This window comes from Taudactylus pleione, unplaced genomic scaffold, assembly GCF_031769625.1.
Source record: "Taudactylus pleione unplaced genomic scaffold, aTauple2 ptg000199l, whole genome shotgun sequence".
In the NCBI taxonomy this organism is placed as follows: domain Eukaryota; kingdom Metazoa; phylum Chordata; class Amphibia; order Anura; family Myobatrachidae; genus Taudactylus; species Taudactylus pleione.
Genome location: NW_028284601.1, coordinates 10900575 through 10927814, shown reverse-complemented (window position 1 = coordinate 10927814; position 27240 = coordinate 10900575). Strand labels below are relative to the sequence as shown.

At 41.5% G+C, this 27240-nt stretch overlaps 1 protein-coding gene across 4 annotated transcripts in view; it reads right to left on the bottom strand.

Moving 5' to 3' along the window:
• The window catches only part of LOC148518781 (cytochrome P450 2C23-like), a 395981-nt gene that overhangs the window by 17744 nt on the left and 350997 nt on the right, over positions 1-27240 (bottom strand). Inside the window, exons 1-2 of one of the 4 annotated variants that reach the window (XM_088477125.1) lie at positions 1709-1891; positions 812-974 (exon numbers count right to left, since the gene is read on the bottom strand). In XM_088477125.1, coding sequence (XP_088333251.1) covers positions 812-974; positions 1709-1888 — 343 coding nt within the window. In that variant the 5' untranslated portion in view covers positions 1889-1891. Of the gene's footprint in view, positions 1-811; positions 975-1708; positions 1892-27240 lie in introns of those variants that run through there. The other 3 variants (XM_088477123.1, XM_088477124.1, XM_088477122.1) reach the window with 3 other exon arrangements.

Genomic DNA, 27240 nt, shown 5'->3' with positions numbered 1-27240 from the left:
TGAGGTTAATTATACTGTAGGAACAAAAACAGGCACAAATTATGTGATTTTAGCTGTTTTTATGATTTGTTAATAAAAAAATCCAGATCCAAAAATAAAACACGAAAACAAAACACGGAGGTGAGGTTTTGGAAAAACCAATCCAGATCCAAAACCAGGGGGATCCATATCCAAAACCAAAACCAAAACACAAGGGTCGGCGCACATCTCTAATTTTTTCTGAGACTGTGCGTCCTCCGTGCACCTCAATCGCATCTCCAACTCTGTGTGCACAGTGCAAATTAGATGCATGCGCAGAAGAAAAAAATCGCTCTACTGCATCCAATATCACCACTGCATCTGACCATGCATCAGATCCTAGGTATTTTGGGGTTGCTGAGTACTCTAATAATGCAAATTTAAATGTGGTCTAGAATAAACAATAGGGAGAGTCAATGATTTAAGAGATATATATTATCAAACAAGGGACAGTTGTTATTACATGGCAGACCATATTATTACATCATGAGGATTTATATTATTAGAATTTTATTGATTTCTATATATTGATTTCAAACAGCACAGGTCATGACATGTTATTAATTTATACCTTCATATGAATAAAACATAACCTGAAAACTGTATTACTCATTTTTAATCACTTGACCTTCGCAAGAGCTCATGGTGACCCTCTGTGCAATATCCAATCAGAGCCGCAATTGTAGCTTCTGAGTGGTCCTACCATTCACACTCTTCTCTGTATCATTTTACATCTTTTTGACTTAATGCTATTCAGCTTTAAGTACTATTTTCATTTCTTTTAATATCATACCATAATCCTTAAAGAACAGGTCTGCGAATTCCAATTCCCCTCTGGCACTAAACACATCACTGCGGTCAACAAGCGCTTCCTTCACAGCATCGTAGCCAATTAGCATGACTGCAGGATTATTAGCGATGTAGATGGTGTACACAGGTCCATACTTCTCACTCAGCTTTAGAGAGACATATATATATTGCATTACAGCAGTTGTACTGTATGTTACTTAGATACCATTTGGAATTTATGTCTATAGTATGCACCATACACAGTTTTTATTTAGTATTACTACAATTCTTTTTTTTTGTGTTACAAAATATGATGTAATTAGTCAGTAAATTTTCATATGAGCAGCAATAGTGAATATCTATCTACAGGTGAAATATGTTTGTTTTAGATAAACGGCACACTCTAGCACTTGTGTAATTGGTAGAAATGTGCTGAAGCATAAATCATTTATCTCTGTCTATCATTGTCCTTAAATTACATTGCACATACCTATACAATATATAAGGTGAAATCCAATTAGCCGACCGATTCAGTTAGCATGGTTTACGTGATGTGTTAAATCATAGAGGTGGACTTTTCCATGCAGCTTCAGTAGGTGGAAGGAAAAGACCATGAAAAAATGCATCCACAGGGGGTTAACTCACATGATACACTGATCCACACTTTACGAGGAACCACTGGGTTAGTGTGCATTAAGCCTTGGTTTACTGTGCGGGGATGCTATTTCATTGAACAGCATTTCCACATGCTGCACAGTTAATTAGCTGTGGGGTATATCTCACGGCTAATTAAATTCCCCCAACAAAATTAAAATGTTAATAGAGATAACCACTAACAACACTGCAGTTTTCTGTTGTATTATAAATTTATAATCATTTGGTTATTAATGACCCAGCTTACCTTAACCAAAGATTGTGGAAATTCTGTGGTGCTGATCTGCATGATATTCCCCAGCAGGGGCAGAGGTGTGGGCCCCGGGGGCAAGTTCTTCTGCATAATCTTATTCCACCATTTAAGAAGGTAAACCAGGAGAGTGACACCGGTAACCAGGAGAAGGGTCCCTGCTATATTTACTGCCATTTTGAGCACAGCTCAATTACAGCAACGTCCAGAGCTTTGTCTCACTATGTTTATGTTAACAAAAAACTTTGACACTGAATTACATTCCAAACAGAACAGCAAGTGATCATTAACGACAGGTTGGGCGTGTTTGAGACTGGTGCAGAGTTACATTCATATTGCATAACGAATTGTAAATGCTGAGCAATCATAATAAGCTTGTTAAATGCCTTATGAGTATTCTTAGTTTTACAAAATAAACAAGTACAAGAAGAAATGCTCTATAGAATTAGCGTTGAAAGAAATATGGGAGAAATGACAGGAATGTTATTGTGCAGGGCTCAGGACAGTCATCAATATTTTCCTATGGGGCAAAATAAATTCCTGTTGTGACCCTGAGTGGCAGACTCATACACGTAACCCTAAACCATGCTCAACCATTGTCTTACTCTGTTTTAGGCCAGATAGTTTACAAAGCAGTAGGTCAAAGTGTTGTTTTGTTATTGTAAAATCTCTATTAGAGCAGCAGATAATACATTGTGCTCCATAGACACATACAGTAGATTATATGATGAAATTAAAAATCTTTTGAAAGAATTTTATTGATGCCTTACCCTTACTTATGATCCCACATGAAGTTACAATGGGGAAATTGATACTATTATACAATTAGGCATTGGTAATTGATATACTGTATCAACATGGAAATGGGTGCATTTCTTAAACACAAATTACCAAAATACCCATCATGTACACTTTGCCCAAAATAAAAAATATCTTCTACACCCAACAGGCAGACCAATACCCCTAGCAATAGGCTCACCTTGTCATCCATTATCACTATATGTGGAGGTTTAACTACAACTCATGGTGCAGATAAGTGATAGTTACATCAGAGATACCAATGATCTTCTTAATATACTAAATTTCTTGGAGAATATTGCTGAACATTTCATACTGGTCAAGCTTGATGTGTCTAGTTTGTAAACAAGCATACCTAACAAACTAAGAATGGATGCCTATAAGAAAGCCATTCTGGAGAAAACAGCATATGGTGGTCCACCATCAGAATTTCTGCTCCTGGTTGATGTAATTGTATATACAAATTAATTTATGTTTAACAATGTTTTTTACCTACAAAAACGAGAGATGGTGATGGGTTTTGACATGTTCCTCTGATATACTCAATAAGATGAAGAGAAGTAGGGGAAGGGGAGAATATTTATTGAAACTTGAATCACTATTTTCACCGACCACTGAAACTGATGTGAAAGATTTGGATAAATATAACCTCTGCAGTACCTTCACAGTGGCCATGAAGGTTATAAAAGAGACAGTTATCTGCCACTGGCATCTTATCACTATGGAATCTGCTCTTTCTAGAGTTGTAAAATACATACCCTACATTGCATATAGATGAGATCCTAATCTTAGTAATGTCATGGTCAAAACTGACTGTTCTAGTCAAGTCAAAAGCACCATGCCAAATTGGTTTACTTGTGGACTGGGTGTCTACGGTTTGTCCTGGCTATACCACATGCCCTTTCTTGTTGATGGATTCATTGTTCAGGAATCTTCTTCATAACAAGGAATACAAACCCAAATATACAGTAGACTTGACTGCAACTTAAATTTGTGTTTTATGTTATAATGTGCCCATGTAGGCTACTCTATTAAGGGAAGACCTCAAGGATGCTCAAGGAGCAACTTGCACAACTTACAGTATGTCTTCTATCAAAAAAGCATTGTCACCACTTCAAATGACCCTTATTTGGCCACACTTTACCTGTGGCCAAACACTTTGCAGAAGTGAAAAACACAATACATTTAAATTGCTTCAATATTGATCGCATCCCATGTCCTCAGGAGTGGAGTCAATAGAGATTGTATACTCCTACAGAAGGAACTTGAATCCATAGACCTAATTCACTGGCACTAGTGTATGTACAGTAGTCTGACTGAAGACTTCAAGTTGAAATGCTTCTTCTAATATTAGGCGCACATTTTTAACTAAACTATAACTTTTAATTAATATTTAAAATATTCAGTATACATAAATAGCAAAATATAAATGTAGTGATAGCAAAGTGCAGAAAATATAAATAAGTGTATATAAAAACTGTAATATCCCACTGTGTGTTTATGCCTGTTTTGAATTGAGTTAATTGGCCTGTACCATATATTTCTAATATTCCCTAAAATTATAATTGTGTTGAGGAAATAACGAGGCAATATACTGGATAGTGTTATTAATATATATATATATATATATATATATATATATATACATATATATATTTATATATATGTGTCACAATTGTTGTTCAGTTACTGATATATTGTGAATACAGAGGTTATTAATCTCAATTGTTATTACCCTGCATAAAGGTACAATATTTTCATTTAGATGCAGGTTAATAAATAGCATAGAACTTGTTAGTATTAACTTGTTTTATAGATAGCATGCTTGCAATCTGCAACAGTAGTTTCCCATAACCACAGATATAGTGTTGAAGTGTGTTGTGAGGGATTATCACTTTTACAATGTATCACATTCGTATTCTTTCGCAACTACCATGCTTGCAGACTGCCACTGCTGATTCAGTGTTACAACAGCCCGGCTTCTCTGCCCTTGTCAGCGGTACATTTTATAGCAAGGCAGTCGGCCATTAACATATTAGGCTTACTGAGTTTATCACTGTAATGTCTATGTGCACCAAGGGCTCTCTGTCCGACAATTAAAAACTGCAAACATATATCATACAACATGATCGGTAGAATAATGGTACATTTGAGGCTTAATATTTTATATAGTATAGGACTGAACAAACAGCTGTCTTCCCCGCCGACGTGCGTTTAGCTAATGGAGCTTTAACAAGGCAACTCGATCTGAGGAGATTGGCATACTTTTAAAAGAGCAGCATCCAATCACACCTGCTGCATCATAGAAATTGTGTTCATTTGGTAATCTATTCAGTAATTCCTCAATGGGGGTGTGTATACCATGTCACTGCCAATGCTGCATACCAAGACAGGAAAATAAATTAAGCATAATACAATGAGTTTGTATAAAATTCTTACTGATTATATATAGATTTGATGAATGTATTTATTATATAAATCCTCTATCAAATGGATACTGCTTTTATTATCCCTATGTAAATAAAAATATTATTTATTGAAATGAGATATAAATTCCTCTATATGTAATAATGTATTAAACAAATCCAATACATTTTATTATATACATAAATAGATTGAATATAATATTAGATTTTAAGTATAATTGGTGAATAAAAAATTATATTATTAGTGTCAAAAATTGTAATATAGAAACTAAATAAAATAAAATAAGTGTGTGATCGTGTAATCCTTAGTGTTCATTAGATTACCAATATGAACCTATTTTTCTGTGCGATAGAATCCTCTTTCTTTATTAATTCTTCTAATATTATAGGATTGTTCCGAAATATAGCTTTTTGCAGGAATTTCTTGTGCTTCCTCTTTGTTTATTTTTTGAATACTTTGTGACTGTTCCTTTTGCCTTGTTTTGATACACCTATGTGTATTGCAGCTTTAATTTATTTCTCACATTGTAGGTATACCCAGGGCCGCCATCAGGGGGGGACCTTGTGGCTTTGAGTTCCGAGTCCAGAGGGAGGTGAGAGAGGAGGCCTTGGTAGCAGCAGTGGCGCAGCAGCAGCCAGGGATGCCAGGGAAAAAGATACAAGCAATGCAGCCACAAGCCAGCCAGAGATGGTGGAATGGCAGCCAATCAGGAACAGTCATAGCGGCCGTTCCAGATTGGCTACCGGACTGCTAGCTGTGATTGGCTCGTGGCCCAGTGCAATAAGTGGCTCTATATGAAATGCCATCAGGCTCAGCAAAGTCAGCATTTTATATCAATTGTCTCCCCATCTCTCTCCATTTCAAAAGCAGCCAGAGCGGATTCTACGTGGCTGGCTGCACCAGCGCTGCCAGCTGAACACACCACTAAACAGGTACTCCCTTACCATGACATGTGCTACCCCCTTTAGTTTAGACAGCCTTCCATGTCCACCCCCCTGTTCCTTCCAGCCAGTCTTCACTGCCCTATGCCTCCCCCCCTTGTCCAGTCAGCCTTCTCTGCCCTGTCCCCCCCTGTTACAGCCTTCCCTGCCCTGTCCCTCCCCAGTCCAGCAAGCCTTCCCTGACCCTACCCTGTCTCTCCCCCCTTTCCTTGTGCAGTCAGCCTTTCCCTGCCCTCTGTCCACTTTGTATATGGATTGGTCTTTTTTCAGTGTATTTTTATGTGGGTCTGATATATATATATATATATATATATATATGAATCAATGTTGGTTTCCCTATATATATATATATATATATATATATATATATATATATATATATATATAGATAGATAGATAGATAGCTTTTGGATTTATGTGTGTGTGAATTATATGGGGGGATGCCTATTTTGCCATTACTGGACCCTACAATTTCTGATGGCAGCCCTGGGTGTACCCATCACCAAGATCACTTATTTGTAGCACTGACACTAACAGATTGATCAGTGTTATGGCCATTGTTGCAGATAGATTGATGTTTTAATATTATATTGTGGTCTATTCATGTAGCAGTGAAAAGCCATTTATCAGTGATAACAGGGCTTTTCATTGCTTCACCATATTCAGAGAAGGGGTATCAGTAGTTCCCATGACTTGTGAAGCTATTGCTGCCCCATACAGTATGTTGAGAGCAATTCATAGAAACATGCAAAGCTCTGCTTTCCATTTCACTTCGCAAAATCCATTCTCCATCTCAGGATGGTCTGAAGAGCCTTGTTAGGAGAGAAGAGCAGTAAATACTTCTATCTTACTGCTTTCTCTGTGTTCTCTCTGCCCCCTTTACCAAAAGCACTGCTCACTCTGCCCCTATTCCTGTCATAGCTATAGTAAGGTGACCTGACATATACATATGCTCGGTCACTTCCTCCTTATTGCTCACTGCCCCAGTGCCCCCTCACTCTGCTCCTACCCTTGATGCTATTTATGTGTAAGCAGGGCTAGCAACCGAAATCATGGGGCCCTGTATGCAGTTTTTTTTAGGGGTCCCCTATCTCTAGTTCCTTGGCACAGGTAAAGGGGTGGTCTAGCAGGAACAAGTTGATTTTAAGTCTTATACCAACTGTTCTTCTAGAGAAAATTGAATTACTGCCTGTAATATGTGCCAAATAAAAATGTGTGTAGTTCTCTGTGTATTATTTGGGGAGTAGCAGAGAGAGAGAGAAAAGAGGAGAGAGAGAGAAACAAAATATATATATATATATATATATATAGAGAGAGAGAGAGAGAGAACACAACTGACCTTTCACCTACTTCTGCGATGGTATCTACAGTAGGGAACTACTCCTGGCCGATGTAGCATGGCAAAGCCGGACCCTGCATCCATGGCTACATCGAGGAAGTGTGACATCAGGCCCCCGGCAACAGCACAGCAGTGTGAGAAGTAAGACAATGGGAGGGGAAAAGAGGGGAGGAGACTCAAGGGTAGGAGTGCGGTCAGACCGCCTTCTCATTCTGTGCTACGGCCCCAGCAGTGTGCTATGAGTCAGTCTGCCTCATTTTTAGAACTACTGTCAGTGGCACAGTACCGCTGCGGGCACCCTCATTACCGCCGGCCCGGCCTGCACCGCCAGACATTCCATGACTGATGCAGTGTGCGTTGCAGGCATGTTCAGGCCCCATCTGCCTGTGATGGACCATGTAGTGGCGGGGCCTGAACATGCCTGTAGTGCACTCTGAATCACTGCAGCAGTAGAGAGCATGTTTGTGTGTGGGCCCCTAGAATCTTGGGGCCCGGTATGGCTGTGCCCCTAGTCCCCCCCTGTCGCCGGGCCTGTGTGTAAGATGACTCAACATATGCATATGCTGGGTCACCTTCTCACAGGGCTGTTGTTAGGATTGCCAGGCCCCATTTTTATTTTTTGGGGTGTGGCCTAATGGCAGTTGACATGTTTCCTTAAAAATTCCATAAAAAAAATAGTTATTGGGATCAGTGCTCTTCACAGGGGGGGGAGTGTATTACCCTCTGCCAGGGGTAAATATGAAAATATGATGGGGTGGGTGCAATGGCAGGCTCAGATACACTTGATGAAAACTACATGTAAGTCTTGTGCATACGCTTGTGTTGATGGTGGAGGCAGTAGGCCCAACTATTTCTTTAGAGAGGGAACCCCTTGTTTAGTTAGCGCCCAGACGGGCTAGCATTTACTTTTATGTTTTGTTTTCCTTTTACATTGCACAATGAAGAATGGTACCGGCCAGCTAGTACGAGACCCCAGACTGGTGTACTATTTTTCCGGCTGCTGTGCGTGTGAAAAGGGAGTCCATCTACCCCTGGAGAGGGACCCCTAATCCGGTCTTGTTACAATTGGTGGAGAATGTGAGCACGCACACACTGAAAAGTGCAGTAAGGAAAAATTGTCCTTTAAAATTTAAAGGGTAGACACGTGATTACTGAAACCCTGAAGGTGGCATCAGCCAATACTCAGAGAGGCATGGTTCAGTTTCCAACCAGCACCTGGAGGTAAAATTGAGGACGTTGTAAAAGCCCTGCTCCAGGCTACGGCAGCTCAGCAGGAGCCTAATAAAATACAGCAGGAAGCTATCCGGGCTCAGCAGGAAGCTACCAATGTACAATTGATGGCCTTGGAGGCAGCTCAGAGGCAGCAACAAGTCACCCTCGAGGAAACCCGCAAGGCTATTAAGGAAGTGGTACAGCACCTGGTTGCCCGGCCTGGAGATGCTACTTCTGGTCCTCCCACAACCACCCACTCCATATGAGCCAGTCACTTCCTAGAAATGATGACTTCAGGCGATGATGTGGAGGCATATCTCACTGCATTTGAGAGAACAGCCGAAAGGGAGGGTTGGCCCAAGGAGCAATGGGCAAGTCTGGTGGCACCTTTCCTGTCTGGGGAGCCACAAAAGGCCTATTACAATTTATGCCTGGCTGATGCTAAGGACTATGTGAAATTAAAACGGGAGATCCTAGCTCGCTTGGGAGTTACCACCTTTGTTTGTGCCCAACGAATCCACTGCTGGGAGTTCCAAATGGACAGACCTCCATGCTCACAGATGCAAGACCTTTGTCCATCTATCCACCAAGTGGCTACAGCCCGAGATGTTGACAGGACCACAAATCGTTGAATGAGTCGTGATGGACCGGTATCTGCGATCCCTATCTGCATCCTTGTGCAAGTGGGTGAGCCTAAGTATGTGGCAGCTGAGGAGCTGATGAGTCTGCCCCACTGAGCCCCGAAGATGCATCGGCAAACTCCCATCAACAATGGTAAGACTGTTCCTGGGGAGAAGGATGCTGGGCAGTGGAATGTGCCTAAGACTGAGGGTGGGGAACCTGAAGACAGGACTGCCAGGCCAGGAAGGTTCATACCCCGCAAAAGACTAGACATTAATGTGACTCAATGTTTCCGATGTGGTGGCTTCGGCCATATAGCAGCTAATTGTTCACTTACCTCTGAGCCCATGCAATATGGTACTGCTTCTGTCAACCACAGGGCATAGGCAAACGCAGGGGGGGTTTCTGGTTACCTGGAAACCCCCCTCCCCAGCCCACACCATGACCACAATAAAAATAGTAATTTAATAGAATATTACTAATGATGAATGTTCTTCTAAGTATTACAAATGAAATAAATTAGCACCACCTGTGGATCTTTTAACATGTGTCAGCCAGTAATAAATACACCTGTGCATCAACTAGGAGATCTAGAAAACATGAGCTTTTAGGGGTGCACTGCTATAGACCATCCATAGGGTTAATTATTAATACCATATAATAATACACTATCCAGTGTGTTTATGTCCAGGGCAGTGCTAGGTTCTTCTGGTGCTCTCCCAGACTCCAGGACTTGCTCCCATACTCTGGAATGGTGCCCACATCTGAAACAAAAACATTCAGCTCAGACAGGATGGCCCTACTGATGCATTTAATGGCTTGGTGTGATCACTGATCCTGTATATGCTGGAATTATGACACTCAAAAGTTCAAAGCACTTTGTATGGTGCATATTAAAGCTGGATAAGTGCTGATTATGCCGTCTTCATGGACTGGCCACACTCATAAAAACATGCATTTGGAAACCCCCCTTTAAAAATCCTGCGTTTGCCACTGGCAGGGGATCTTTCTGTGCACAGCCATCCTGTACTGCTGACCGGCAGGCTGAGACAGATAAGCACATGTGTGTACTCACTGTGGAAGGCAACCGAGTAGAGGCTCTGTTAGACTCTGGTAGCCTGGTTAAACTTTTGAGAACTGAGCTGGTGAACATTTTGAAGCATAAGTGAAAAACTGTTGTTGTGACATGCATACATGGGGATACTCAGTATTATATTACTGCCAAAGTGAACATCGAGATGCCAGGTGGTTCCGCGGTAGTCTCTGTGGGTTTGGTACCGGGCTTAATGTATGATGCGATATTGGGAAGAGACTATTCTCACTTCTGGAAATTGTGGGAAAGCCAGATTTGCACAGTGGTAAATCACCCTGCCTCATCTGAAAGAGTTACTGATGTAGTGACAGAGTCAGAGATGTTCCCATTTTCTAGTATGATTGGCGAACTAGAGAATGCAGAGTGTGATGGTGGCTCACCAAGTGTTGAAGAGCCCATTGATCGTCTGCCTGATTTAGAGGTTAGAAGAGAGGTCTTTGCCTTAGAGCAGTTAAATGACCCTTCTATGGTGAAAGCCAGGGAGAATGTCAAGGTGGTTAATGGTAAACCCATAGATCCCGATAGTCCATTGATGTATCCTCACATGGTAATAAGTCAGGATCTGTTGTATCAGATGACTAAGAAAGGGGAGGAGATTGTGGAACAATTAATAGTCCCCAAAGCTTACAGGAGAACAGTGTTAGATCTGGCCCATGGTCATATAATGGCAGGCCACCTAGGGGTAAAGAAAACCACTGAGTGAATTGTGCAGAGGTTTCATAAAGAGGTGTCCATAAAGAGGTATCTGACTTTTGCGTCTCCTGCCCTGAATGCCAGTATCATGCTTCCAGACCACATTTCAAAAGTCCTCTAGTTTCACTACCAATTATAGAGGTACCATTTGAAAGAATAGCTATAGACTTGTTTGGGCCCTTGTTGAAGTCTGCCGGGGACATTAATATATTCTGGTAATTCTGGACTACGCTACCAGATACCTGGAAGTGATACCGCTGCGCAATACATCAACCAAGTCCATTGCTAGAGAGCTGGTCCATGTTTTTAGCAGGTTGGGAATACCTAAAGAGATACTAACTGACCAGGGTAACCCGTTCATGTCAAAAGTTATGAAGGAGTTGTGCCGCCTGTTTTTAGATTAACCAGTTAAGGACCTCGGTTTATCACCCCCAAACCGATGGTTTGGTTGAGAGGTTTAACAAGACCTTAAAACATATTTTAAGGAAAGTAGTCGACAAGGATGGTAAAGATTGGGATTATTTGTTGCCTTATCTGCTGTTGGCCACAAGAGAGGTTCCCCAATCCTCCACCGGGTTTTCACCTTTTGACTTGTTATATGGGAGACATTATAACAAGAAAAGAAGAAGAGGAAATGTCTTCGAATGGTGCACTGAGCTAGTGTATATCTTAAAACTTAACTTTTATTGGTAGATAATAATAAAGTTCTAATATCTTATCAAGACAAAATAGCGAAAATAAATATAAAATACAGATAGAAAATGTGAACATATGGGAGACATCCAAGAGGGTTACTAGACATTGCCAAGGAGACATTGGAAGGGCTGTCCAGTTCTTATAAAACAGTGATTGAACATGTTTCCCAGATGCAAGAGAGAATTGCCACTGTAGTGCCGATAGTTAAGGAGCACTTGGAACAGGCCCAACTAGCACAGCAGAGGGTATATAAACGCAATGCATGGTTAAGAAACTTTGCTCCCGGGGACAGAGTGTTGGTGCTGGTTCCCATGGTAGAAAGTAAACTGTTGACTAAGTGGCAAGGGCCCTTAGAGATCTTCGAAAAAGTGAGAAATGTCAACTATAAAGTTTACCAGCTGGGGAAAAGAAAACCAGAACAGATATATCATGGGAACCTGATAAAACCCTGGAAGGATAGAGCAGCACTGTCAACCGTCAAAGCCCCTCCAGTAAACCCAGGTCCCGTGGTACCCGAAGTGACAGTGGCAAAAACCCTGTCAACCAGTCAACAGCAGGAGGTCAAGGAATTTTTGATCAGAAATAGGGTACTGTTTTCTGACCTACCTGGAAAAACCACGGCCATCAAACATGACATAGTCACTGACCCGGGGGTTACAGTTAACCTAAAGCCCTATAGGTTGCCTGAAGCCCAAAGAGTCTGTGTCAAAGGAATTAAAAAAATGTTAGAATTGGGGGTAATTGAAGAATCACATAGTGAGTGGTCAAGTCACATTGTGCTGATTCCAAAGCCTGATGGGAGTGTGCGTTTTTGTAATGACTTCCGAAAGCTGAACAGTGTTTCAAAATTCGGTGCCTACCCGATGCCAAGGGTGGATGAACAAATTGAAAGGTTGGGGACAGCAAGATATTTGACCACTCTGGACCTAACCAAAGGGTATTGGCAAGTGCCATTAACCAAAAACGCCAAAGAAAAAACACCTTTTTCTACACCAGAAGGGTTGTTTCATTACAAGATGTTATCCTTTGGGCTACCTGGGGTGCCTGCTACCTTTCAAAGAATGATGGATAGGATTCTAAAACCCCATAGACGATATGCTGCAGCTTATCTGGATGATGTGCTCATACATAGTCCTGATTGGCAGTCTCACTTACCCAGAGTACAAGTGGTGTTAGACTCCATCTTTAAGGCAGGTTTGACAGCCAACCCAAAAAAGTGTTGTCTAGGGATGGAGAAAGTAAAATATCTGGGATACACCATTGGCAGAGGTTTGATAAAACCACAGCTCAAAAAGATTGAGGGAATACAGAACTGGCCACGACCCCTCAATAAAAAGCAGGTGAGAGCCTTCTTAGGGATCACTGGATACTATAGGAGGTTCATACCCAGTTTTGCCACCATTGCAGTCCCACTTACTGTCCTTACCTAGGGAAACAAAAAATCATGGTGAAATGGGGTCCTGAAGCGGAGAAAGCTTTCCAAGAATTAATAATAGCCTTATGTACCCAACCTGTACTGGTGACCCCTGATTTTGACAAAGAGTTTGTGGTACAAACCGATGTGTCTGGTGTAGGCATCGGAGTGGTCCTGTCCCAAAGTAAAGAGGGTGAGGAACACCCTATTTTTTACCTAAGCAGGAAATTGAATATACATGAGAGAAACTATGCCACAGTGGAAAAGGAAGCTTTGGCCATAAAATGGGCATTAGAAACTCTCAGGTACTATTTGGTGGGAAGAAAGTTCAAACTGATTACTGACCATGCCCCTCTGAAGTGGATGTCAGAAAACAAGGACAGTAATGCAGAATAATGAGATGGTTCTTGGAGCTACAAACCTTAAAATTTTCGGTAGAACACAGGCCAGGAAGCCAGCTGGCTAATGCAGACATGTTGTCACGCATTCATTGCTTGGGGGCTTCAGTTGTTCTGCCCCACATGTCGAAACAATGGGGGGATATGTGATAAGGACACTGGTAAAGTGGTCAGTGGTAGATACATTTGTCCTAGGTTTTTGACCTATGTGTTCTAAAAACCCTCAGGAGAAAGTCTGTAGTAAAGCAGATTTGAGTGTCGGCTTTTTGAAAAGCTGGTTTGGGACCTGGGGTTGTGGATGTGAGGAGAGGGAGGGCTCCATCCACAGGCCACTCCAGGTTTTGGTCTTTTTGGTCTGTTAGCAGGCACATTAGGGTCTGCACCTGGAACTGGCTGATATAGGCTGTGTGTGATTGTAAGCTAGTGTCTCATACCTGGGAGAGCAAGCAGACTGGCTGGCTCAGAGACACTTGATGAAAACTACATGTAAGTCTTGTGCATACATTTGTGTTGATGGTGGAGGCAGTAGGCCTCACTATTTTTTAGAGAGGGAACCCCTTGTCTAGATAGTGCCCAGATGGGCTAGCGTTTACTTTTATGTTTTGTTTTCCTTTTACATTGCACAATAAAGACTGGTATCAACCAGCTAGTACGAGCCCCCAGGCTGGCGTACTATTTTTCCAGCTGCTGTGTGTGTGAAGAGGGAGTCCATCTACCCCAGGAGATGGACCCCTAATCCGGTCCTGTTACTATATATATATATATATATATATATATATATATAAAAACATACAGTAGGATAATTAATCAAATCCAGTTAATGTCCTCATGAATTGTTGTTGATATGATCCCAAACCTCTTTTTGCACACTGCTACTCCAACTGTGCTATTTACTAGTTGTAATAAAGAGGTGGTTGTTCATGGTGCATTGACCTGTTATTTGGCAGCTTATTATGGAATGATTGCTTAGACATATATTAGCAGAATGATACAATGTACTAATTTACCAACTCATACCAAAGTCTTTCCCTTCTAGTCAGTTCTTCACTGAACTTAAGTACATATTAAATCTTAATGTTAACATGACCATTTCTATACTTTTTAGCTGGGTTGAGTCTTGCACACACATAGGTTTTAAAAGCATGTATTCCCAAAATAAAAGCAACTATTAGACATCAGGGTAATCATCTGACACAAGAAGTATAGAGAGAGTAGTTACAATAATGGTTGCATTTTGTGACTGAGTTATATAAACAAGTACCAAAAGTCATGGGATAGTTGTCTAGTATTGTGTAGGAATCTCCTCTAGCTCAGTGAAGTGCAGCAGCTAGATGTGGCATGAAATCCACAAGTGGATGGAAAACCTCTGGAGAGATGTTGATCCATGACATCTGGATAGCTTCCCACAGCTCACTGATATTTGTAGGTTCAGAATCTTGGGTATGATTGCACCTTTCCACCACATCCCATAAATGCTCAATTGGGTTCATGTCAGGCAAATGTGGTGGTAACACCATTTGTTAGAACTCTCAAGAATGTTCCTCGATTCAATTCTTGTCAACTTGAGACTGATGACATGATGTATTATCCTGCTGGAATATTCAGTCATTGTGGGGGTGCATGAAGTCCATGAAAAACTGCAAATTGTCTTCAAGCAATGAAACCTAGTATTTACTGGTCAATGACATGGTCAGGTGGACCAGTAGACCCAACCGGTGCAACGAGAACATATCCCATAAGCTTGTGTCCATGGCCTTATGGGGTCTGCGCCACAGGAGAAACCTACCATCAGCCCAAAATAACTGGAAACCTTGATTAATTGTACCACAACACATGTTGCAAGTTCTCCAGGGTACACACATAGCAATGTCATGAGCCCAGATGAGGAGCTGTGTCCAGTATCATAGTGTTAACAGGGGCACTCTGGTTGGTCTTCTGCTCTCATAACCCCTGAAATCAAAATGCTGCACTGACCTGCAGCATAATCATCTGCTACCTCCTGCATTTAATGTGAATGTGATGTGAGCCAGTGTCACTTGTATGCTACCACAGACAATTCTGGCCAGACACATCTGGTCATGATCATTAAGCACTCATGGTCGGCCACTGCACTTTCCACTGTAGGTGGCAATGCCTTCCTTGAGGTTCTCCCAGTACACACATGACACCGTAGATCGAAGAATGTTGAATGTTTGCACAACTTTGGTAATGGAATGTCCCATCCATTGGGCATCCACTATCATGTCCCATTCACATTGCTTTGTCATGAGCAGCCTAGTCGGTGTTGAAACTGACTCATGAGATATCAGATTTCAACTGATGTAAGTCTGGGAATTTCCAAGATGTCACAGTATGGTGATACCAACTACCATTAGTATTACATACTACTATCCATACATTTAGTTATATGCATTTTTTAACATTAAAAGAAAGCAATCTGTACTGTATGTGATAAATACCTTTTTATAAAGGTTTTATGCCTCGATAATGTTTAATATTATGGTAGTAAAACAACCACCTACTGTTCTTTTTATTGTTATTGATCTATAACAATTTGTCATTTTTTGCTGACACACATTTTCCCAAGGTCTGCCTCTTTTGTATTGTAAGACTACAGCAAACAGAGGACCTCATTCAGACCTGCTCGCAAGCGCTTGAGCGCTCGCAAGCTGGTCGATGATTGGCTGCACGCACTGTGGCTGCACAGCGCATATGCAAGCCCCGGAGCGAGAGAGAAATTCTCTTACTCCGAGGCTCACTACAAAAGGGGTGGCTGTCGATGCTGATCAACAGCTTGCCCCGTTATGTAGGCGTGGCAGGGGGGTGGTTTCACAAACAGAGGCGTTCCCAAGTGAACGCTTGCCATTTCTGGGCGGCCCCACTGACATCACCAGTGATGTCAGTGGGAGAGCTTCCGGCTCTATTAGAGCCAAAAGCTCTCTGGGGCTTGTGGTAGATGAGACCCTACCTCAAGGCTCTCGTCGCAAGCCCAGATGGTCGCGATGTTCAAGACCATCGCGACCATCATCCTGGTCGCTCGTTTAAGCTGTGGGTCATAACCCACAGCCTAGCAAGCGGCCAGGAGGCTGGCTCAGAAAATGGAAGTGGCCGCCCTCATTCAGAGCAAGAGCTCGCATTTTGCGCGTGGCTCTGAATGAGGTCCAGAATCTCCATTAGTGGTCCCCATAGATGGCTCCATTCATTATTAACATTGATGTCATGAAACTATTGGTAAGAAGCTATAGATGGTTTGAACCCATCATTGTGCATCCCTGCTGTGGGGAATGGCAGATGATGGGCCAAACAGGGAAGGGAGCAGGGCTTAGTGGCACCTTGAGGATTGGGGCTAAGGTCTGTACCTCTTGCATGGAGGGACAGAGAAAAAAATATTTCTGCATTTCAACAACCACTGGATCTCTGCCATTGGTGGCAAAACCATCAACCATTGGAAGGCAAAACTAGATTATATCTTGCAGTACAGCATGTCCACTGGCAACCTTACTAGTCTTACGGTATGTCACAACTGGCTGTTCCTTATATATCTTTATATTACTTTGTACAGAGGTCCCGATTCAGACCCGCAAGCTAAGTGCGTATGGTTGCATCCAGCGTATGCAAACTCAGAACACACCCAGCAAGGCAGGCGATCGCACGGCAAGGCATAAGCACGTCTACTATATCTTGATATGCGATCGCTTTGTGTATGCAGATGCCCACCAGCTGTCTTAAGATGCCCACTTGCACATGTCATCTCCAGGAACTGTATGCAACCATCGCTACATCGAGGACCAATGGAAGCGAACGCAGTGCTTGTGGTTGACTATACCCTACCGCAAGCACTGCGAGCACTTCAGTGTAAAAATCAGCCAGGTACGTGTCCTATGATGTTGCCTCTTAATTATGCACACCTCTGAAATGGCATTAAGACACTCAGGCATGCCTGCGTTCGCACCTCCACTCGCCCGTTTCTAGTGGCCTGACCCTGTTAGCACCCACAAACAGCTTGTCCTGTCACTCATTCAACTGGGCTGTTTATGCTGGGTGAGCGTATGCTTCTCGATTGCTCGTACTAGTTCATGCACATGCACTGCGATGTATGCGCACATTACCAAACATTGCCAGCTATGAGCGAGTGGGTCTGAATTGGACCCAGTGCTCCCACACATCTACTGAAACAATTAGTACTGCTTCAAATATTCAGATGAACAAATAGGCTTGATGATATGTTGTCCATGTGTTAACTATTCAGAAATATACAAATATTGAATATTGGACAAACAAGAATTGCAGAGTCATAAAAACAATGTGCTGAAACCCTAGTGAAAACTGTCGTTAAAACATGGTTAATCACTGCACTTACTTGGAAATGTTAGTGTCCAGACCCATAAAACATGTTAGTCTATACTCACTCTAAGCTTATAGTAACTGCTTGTCTACCAGTGGCTGGTGAACCTTAAGGCCCCAAAGATAGCTAGATGTAGCCAGGGCCATAGAGAGACTTGCCAGGCCCGGGTGTAAAGGAGGGGGCATGGCCTAATTGCGGGAGGCGTGGCCACACTCACTTGAAAAAAAAATAGAAAAAACAACACTTCTGCAGCGCCGCTGCGTGCCGGGGAGGGGGGCGCTGTAAGCTCCCCAGCCCGGCATTAAGCAGAGGGGGGGACACGATCAGTGTGATCGCTCCCCCCCCACAGCCATAGGAGACTGCTCTGGCTGCTGCAGCAGCCACGAGCAGTCTCACACATTAGCCCAGCACAAGTTGTGTGCTGAGCTGCTGTGAGGGAGGGGGAGGCGATGCCGGACCTGGGCCCCGCCGGGCCCCATTGGCAAGCCCAGGCCCCGATAAACTGTACCCACCCCTCTTGGCACCCATGACTGTAGCTATAGACCACAGAGGTGTTGGACCGGCACTTTGTAAAAATTGTTTTCATGTTTTTCTTATTGATTTGTATAGCAATAATCAATTTTCAATACTTTCGGACGTATTCAATTAGGTGCGAAATGTCAGTTTCTGCGGAAAAATATCGAGAATGACGTAATTTCGCCTTGTGAAAAGTTTTCTCCTTATTCAATTCGGAAAACTTTTCGGCGATGCGGAAACTCAATGCAATGGGACCTGCGAAAAAGTTTCGCCTATGAATAGGTGTTGAAACAATTGGGGTTTTGGGGTGCAAAGCTGCAGGAACCCCCTGCACCCTTGGGACAGTCACTGCATCTCTTGGGGGGTGTCAGGCTGTTTTCCCCAAATCTGACAGTACTTTTCGCATGTTAGAGTTTTGCCAGGTCCCATTTTCTCCGATTTCTAATTGAATATGGGGAAAAATGGGCACGCGCACAATACTTTTTCGCATTGAAAACCAGTGATATCGGCAAAAAGTCCTGCATGCAAAATGTACGGGACTTTTCGCATGGAATTTAATATGCCTCTTTATTGTAAACATACTCTATTATACATTTTGCCATGGGTTTAGTTTGGGCTGGACTTTTTCCATGTATTAATTATCTTTGTGTGGGTTATAATCCACCATATATAACTCATTATTAGCACTGCATTCCTAGCACCCTTGCATGAGAATATAGAGTATTACATTTATTAATAAAATGTCCTTGTTCATTTTAATTTAAAAGCATTGTTTGACAGATCCCAAATAATATTGACAATCATAATTAAAACTGGCTTTGAAAACAGTGGAGCAAAACCTGTTGGAAATTGTATCATTATTAGGTACAAAATGTCACTGCAAAATATCAACATCCAAGCAGAATATTGTTTTGCATGTTTATATGGATTATCAGACTCTGGTAAGCTATTCAGTCAACAAACATAGAAGCTGCAAGTACTGTGTACTCAGCCAGACTGCATGATAGCTTGATAGCTTCCAAACTGTTATCAGAACTAATCTGTAGGTCCAGTGGTCAAAATCACAATCCTCAGAGTGAGTCATTACATTATATTCTGAAAACAGCTGATAATTCAGGAAGGCTGCTGTTAATTTGTAGACAATTATTGATTATTTTTTCTTCATAGATATGAAAGAGACTAGTAGTGCAGTAAAAGTTTAGTACAGTACGAAGTTTTAGCTATATAAGGCATGGTAAAATGAATTGGGAAAACAACCTTATGTACACAAAGCAAATGTTTTTTTTTCTCTTGAGAACATTCGATGTAGGAAATATTTACAGAGAATAAATATGTGTACACACAGCTGATTTGTCATTTCAGTTACTGAATTTTAATTTAAAAAGTCTGTGATGTTACATGGGATCAGAAACTTAAGGGCCCAATACATCTACTGGGCAATCCGCTGATTCCCGACTCGTATTGGTACTACCAATCCATCGGTTGAAAATGATAACCTGTGGCTATCGATAGTCGATGATCCATTGGATAATTGGTGAAATTCTACATGTTGATAATACCCTGAATTTCTGATCACGATCATATTTTGATCGTGATCAGCAAATCAGTGAAATCCCACATGTTGAATTTCACCGATGCCCCAACCCCAATGTCTGGGGATCAGGGAATTGCGGTAATTTGTCATTAGTGTATGGGGACCTTTACACATCTTTAAATTTGTAAAAGCAATCATTCCTTTACTCATACGCAGATTACATTATAGTGTAATTTTGCTTCTATTGAATAGTGAGCAGTACTGTAGCAAAATGTATATCAGAGTTTTAATTTTTATTAATATACAAATTAAATGCTATTTTTAGAAGAATACTGAATATGTTATTTGATGATCCAAAAACACTCATAAACTATACAATAAATGTGAAGTTAGCACTAGCTCTCCACAATACCTAAAAATGTATTTCTATAGTAACAGTGAGTTGAAAATCTTTAACGAGGGACTATCAAGGCAGCGTTCACACAAGCATTCAAATCCATTTGTCTATTTAATTTGTGCAGGAGTACTATCTATCTATAATTCCTCTATTTATACTAAAATATATATAAAAGTGTGTATGGTCTTTCAAATATGAAATGCAATAGCACTATGTAAATTGCTTTATACCTTTAAATGGTTATTTTGTATTAATAAAAAGTATCATTTAAAAACAAATGTAATATCGTCCACAGAATGCATGAATAGCAGTCTCATATTAAAAAAAAAAAAAATTAATTAATTAAAAAGAAACTCCCTAATTTCTAGGAATTCCTTAATCAATTATTATTGGTATATCTCATTTATGGAATATATTTCAAATCTCCTCTTTACCTGGAAACATTTAAGGCTGTAATTTGTAGAAAAAAATGCCCCTGCACTCTCTTACCACTTTTCCCAGCCTCTCTATTATTGTTGTAAAAAAAAATATCCTGCAACGTAGGGTTCACACATAACTAATGAACTTTACTATATGTATATATGTTTGCATATTTTATTCATTATTGTAATATGATTAAAAAATATAAGTTGTGTTAAAGTTTTTTTTTTTCATATTCTGTCTTGTTTACAAATTTACTATACCAAATAATATTCTTCCTGATTAAATCCACTCTACAGAGTTTTAAAAACATTTGCGTGTGTTATTTTTATATTACTGTTTGACTGAATCATTCAGACCACTAAGCACTTTTTATATGTGGCCATTAATCTATCATTTTTACTCCAAAACTTAATTACATTTTGAAATTACAAGTAATGAATTGTTCGATATTATATTGCTAACTTCCTGAAACTTAACAAACAGAAAAAGTAAAAAATTTGTCCCAAGGCACCCACTAACTTATGCCACCACTTGTAAAATAAAGACCACTACAAATTCCTTTCAACACAAGAAAGTTAAAATCCTCCAGAACAGACAGAAGTTTTCTTCTTTCAAAATTGCTGTCAAGTTCTTAATTCAGTCCAGCTGTGACCATCTAGTATGTCCAATTCGGATAAAATCACTCCTCTGTGCCGGGTGCTCCATGTATGGTACTAGCAACATTTTCACACTGCAGCAGTCCATATACAGTATGTATACTGTACATTGATATATTGTCACTTTATTTCTGACATGACGCATTGTAATTTTATGTTTTTCTTTGTTAACTTTTAAGACTCTGAGATGAAGACATGCTTTTACATTCCAACACCAAGGGTCTAGTCATAGATCAGATTTAAAATGTTCTAAGACCACTTAGATATACAGATATGCCCAGCTATCACGTGGCATCACAGCATTATCTCTCACGCCACACATGGCGCGCCACACACCACACCATGAGTCGCGCCACAAAGAAAGTTTAGTAATGAAAAAAGTCTTTACGTGTAATACAACTTTTTGCCCACCAGATGTCACTTTTCCTAAACTACATAGCGCATGCGTCTGATTTCATTACGTGTAATACAACATTTTCCCCACCAGGTGTCACTTTTCCTAAACTACATAGCGTATGTGTGTTATTTCCAATGTACTGTACGGTATGTTCTGTATCACCGCCCGATGATTGGTTGACAGAAGCGGTGATTCGGTACACTATACAGTATTACAGTGTTTTCCACATGGAATCAGGAATGTACGGTATAATAAAGCGGTAGAAGAATGTCTGATAAAGTTTGAAATCATTAAGCTCTTTATTACCCACTGACTGTGCGGTTGAAATCATACTTGCGCAAATGTAAATACTGTCGGCACTGTCCCAGACTTAGACATTGTAGTGGTTTCATTACTTTACAAACTACAGAACTCTAGTAATGGGTGAAGCGTGTGGCCTAGCGGTCTAATGCCTTGTCTCACTGTTTCTCCCCTCTTCTTGTGCCGTGGGTTCGAGACCTTGAAAATATGTTTTTTTTTATTATTTTTAAAATCTTCACTTAAAATAATCAGTATTCAATACAGTACATGTGGAGCGCATGCCCAGTGCTTCGGGAGTCAAACAGTGAAATTTGGATTTTTATTACTGTACATACAGTAATGTACCTTAGAACGCAAACTTGCATCAATGCCGGCGCTGACCCTGACTTGGACATTATAGTGATTTTTTATTACCATCAACTGGTAGTGGGCTCTGTTAAAGAGAGTGGGCTCTGTATTACAAACTGACTCTGCGTTTAAACCGCAAAATTGCGTCAATGTCAGCACATGCCCAGTGGAGGGGTTACAATGACAATGGAATGTGTGCCGCATGCCCAGTGGAGCCAAGCCATAAACAAAGTAGCGCTATGCCGTGGCGCATGCCCAGTTGTCTGTATGGCTACAGTACTGTTGAATTTTCACACTTGTGCCATTCTGCACTGTCCGAGACTTACAGTATACACAATACTCATTTCATGACTTCAGAAAGTGCTACAGTAGTGGGCTTTGTTTGGGAGGGAAGTCTCTGTATTAAAAACTGACTGTGCTCTAGAGCGCAAACTTGTGTCAATGTCGATGCTGTCCCAGGCTTGGAAATTTTAATGATTTAATGAGTTCAGTAACTGATAGTTGACTCTGTTTGAGAGTGAGGTCTCTGCATTACAAACTGACTCTGCATTTAAACCGCAAAATTGCGTCAATGTCTGCACAGTTGGCACTGTGGTGACTTATAGCCAGTTCTGAGGGTCTGAGGGGTTACGGTACAAATAGGATCTCTGGCGCGTGGCCAGTGGCGGGGTTGCAATGCATTGCCAGTGGTGCTGTGCCATAGCCATACCCTTGTAGCGCTATGCCATGGCGTACAGTATGGAAGATCATACAGTAGCAGGTCATGATTCACACACAGTGAATGTGGGATCTCCGTATTACACACTGCCTGTGTAAAAATAATATTAAAAATAAAAAGTGTAACCTTGACTGTCTAATAATAATAATATTAATAAAAAAAAGGAAAAGTTTAACCTTCCAGGTTTCGAACCCGGAACTGGGTTGTACAGACATCTGCAATGTAGAAGTTCGATTTCTTACCTCTACGCTTCAGACGCCTGAGTACTTCATCGTACGGTACTGTAGATGTCACATAAAGTACTGTAGAGGATAGATGCAATTCTTAATAGAAGAGACTTGTGAGCAAGGGGTTAAGTGATCCATCCTGCTTACACTTCTCTCCTTTTGTTCGAGACCTTGATAATTTATTTATTTTTTTAAATGTTCACTATTGTACTGTAGTGCAGTATTGTTATCCAACCCTTACAAAAATCAATATATTATACTGTATGTACTGTAGATGTGCCCAGCTACAGTACTGTAGTTTGTTGCTCCATACAGTACGCCATATACCGCTTCGCTAGTTGCTCACTACACTGTGGTGTATTGAGTCTCATAGCACTGCGCATGCCCAGTTGTCTGTATTATAGTAAGTAAGTACAACACTGTCGACCCTTTCCCGGACTTACGGTAGATATTGTAGAGATTCCATGACTCTAGGAACTACCGTACAGTACAGTAGATGCAGTAGTCTAGGGGGCTAATGCCTAGCCCTACTGCATCTACCATTTTCTTGTCCCGCTGGTTCGAGACCTTTAAAATATATACTGTATACGGTAATTTTATTTTGTTTTAAATCTTCACTAATACATTATCCAGAAATTCTGGTATTTCTATGCCACAGTACTTTATGACAAAAAAGTGTAACCTTGACTGTGTAATAATAATAAAAAATAAAAAGTGTAACCTTTCAAGTTTCGAACCTGCAAAAGGGTTGTACAAGCGACGTAATGTATTGGTTTGATTATTTACCATTACACTACAGCCACCTGCAATACCAAGGTTGCACCTGGCTTGAGTGTGTCCTACAATACTGTACGTCATCGTATCTCAGGCGCATGCCCAGATCTATGGTATACCCATGTAGCGTTTTTTTTTTTTAATTCTTCACTACTTTTGTTCATTATTGTTATCCAACCCTTACTAAACTCAGTACATTTTATATATTAGGGGGTAAATTTACTAAGATGGGAGTTCTATAAAGAAGTGATGTTGCCCATAGCAACCAATCAGATTCCAGGTATTATCTTCTAGAAGGTGCTACTGTAGATAAATGAGAAGTAGAATCTGATTGGTTGCTATGGGCAACATATAGTACAGTAACTTCTACCCCTACATGTTTAACTTTTTCCCCCAAATTTTTTTCTTCCGCCCCCAAAATGAAAGTGAATTTTTGGGGTGTTCTGACTGGTTTTTTTTTTAAATTACGCAGTTTACAGTACCTTTAGGGGACTGTCTTAAGGCTGCACGTTGAGGGCTTCCCGCAACGTTGCACCACAATTCACCAATTTTTTCCGCCTGCTATTCAGACAGTAGGCGAAACTTTTTTACATACTGTCTTACTGTACATTGCATTGACTTCCCGCCCACGGTAGGCGGGAAAAGCTTCAAATTGAATACAGTGAAAATTTTATGCCTGGCAAAATGACGTAATCGACAAAACTTTTTTTAGCCGATCACGTCTTTTCGCTCTAATGGGTGAAAAAGTGCCAACCAATCTGCTCCCAACTGTCATCTCACAGGCTGTGTTTGAAAAATGACAGTTGGGAGCTGATTGACTGACACCTTATCACTTTTTTATCACTTTTCACTCTGTCTCCTAACACTGCTTAGTACAGTAAATAGACCCCTTGGAGTGAAAAGATGAGAGTGGCTAAAAAAAGTAAATAGACCCCTAAATTGAAAACGGCCCTCAGTGTGTACAGTACTGTATGTCTACTGTACTGTATACTACTGTAAGTGCTGGGCAGCTGTGAAATCACTGGGATGGGCAACAGGGATACTGTACAGTATATGACTGTGGGCGGCAACCCCCATTGGCCGGCGCGCCCCTGGTGAGTGAAATCCTGGCCAATAAGAAGATACGCCCCTGCATCTGTGTGTTATTGACTTTTTGTACCTTTTTAATGACTGATGCACGTGTTAGGTCTCAGGCGCACTTAAAGACTGAATTACATACAGTACAAACACCAATTTTATAAATTAAAGACAAGTTTTATTTAAACTACAGTAACATGCTGTACAGAGGGGGGAACTTCTTTAGCTTTCCACCCCCGTAGTCCTCTACTGTCCCCCACTTCTTTCTTCTGCCATTGGCCTGTCCTGGAGTTCCAAGCTGGACATGAACATGACTACTGTACAGTACCTAGGAGGAAGGAGATGACGTGAGAACAGTCTTTCCTCAATGCTGACCGATATGCCCTACTGGACTGAGGACTACACAAAAAGATTAGGCTTTTAAGTTAAAATCATCAGTGGCACTTTTGGCCTCAGATCCATAGTTTCACCTATACCAGGTGCAGACTCTACCTTGCATTGGAGTGCAAGGTCCACTGTACGCCCTGAAGAAAGGAGGATAGGCAGAGATGAACAGACAGTAAAAGACAGACACACAGGTACGGTACATACAGTACTCACCGGAGATACTCTTTTTCTTTGTCCCGCTCAATCCCACACAGAGGTCCCTGTAGGAGAGAGAATATGCCATGCAAGGCCCTTTCCTGCTCTAATAGTGTGTCACACTAATCTACTGTAACATTAATATCAGCCCTACTGTATCTCACCAGCTTAACAAACTACAGTATTAATGTACAGTACAGTTGGCCTCACAGAGGGCCTACCGGTACCTGTTATGGTGGAAGAGGCTTTGAGGGGGGGAACTTCTTTAGCTCTTTTGCTTTCCACCCCTGTAGTCCTCTCCTGTCCTCTGCTTCTCTCTTCACATGGGTCTTCCTCTCTTCAGACCTGTTGGTCTACTGTAGGTTGGGTTTAATGTTCCGTTGGCCTCACATAGGGCCTATCTGTTATGGTGGAAGAGGCTTTTGGGGGCAACTTCTTTAGCTCTTTTGCTTTCCACCCCTTTAGTCCTCTCCTGTCCTCAGCTTCTTTCTTCTGCTGCTGCCACATCCTGGCCAGCGGCGGCGCCGGGCCTTCCTGTCTTCTGACAAGTCCCTTCAAGTCGTGTTTGTTGATTGAAGATCTGTACTTGTATGCGTGACTGTCCTCCATGCATGTTTCCTTGGCATGCGCAGCACCCCATTCAACGTGTCCTTTATCCGGGTAAGTTCTTCTTTTCCAATCCTGAATCTTGTCCGGCATCTTGAGAGGATATCTTCTCTTAAATTGTTGGGGATTGGCACTTTCTTCCGTCTTCCATCAAAGTTCACCCGCTTGGTCCAATTGCAATACAGGTCGTAGGGCACGTGTTCTTGAAATATTGCTTGCGCATATTGATGCATCTCACAATTGACAGCTCTGTAAATTTCATTGTCCTTGTCAATGTTGATTACAGCCAGTGGAATATCCGGTAAGGGTGTTCCAAATACAGTCAGTGGTGCTGGGGTGCTCGACATGACAGGCATTCCTGGTGAAAGTACAGGCATGCTTGCATTGTTGATCTTCAACTGACAGTTCAGGCAAGCGATATGATGCCACTGGTGTACTCTCCCACTGAGACAGGCTGCATGATGGCACTGGTGTCATGTCCAAGTGCTCTGATGCCACTGTATTGTCCATATCTAGCAAGTGGAAGGATGGGTCAGTCTCCAAGTTGAAATCATCGTCGTTATCCTCAGGCTCAAATTCATCCGGTGTGACCATTTCATACTGGATTGCCTGGTCATGTCTCTTCCTGGTACTCTGGGCAGCAGCCTCTTGCCATTCTTCTTTACTTTGCCAGATTGCTTCTTTCATTGCTTCTGCATTGGTGTCCTTCAGCTCTTCCTTCAGCTCTTCTTTGAAGTTGTTAATTTTCGCTTTCAGGTGACCAACTTTTCCCACGAGGTCTCTCACCATCCTAGCGCAGCTACATGTGCATGCATTATCTTCTTGAAATGACAGTTTTCGATGAGTTGGTGAGTGGGATACATCTTCAACAAGAGGCTCAAAGGTGTCCAATTCTTCAGGTCCATAAATCACTGGTGTTTCCTCCTGGTTCTGGACGTTCATGGGTTGCTCCACGTTCCCTGGTCCATTTTCTCCAATGTCCACTTGCAAAGAGTTG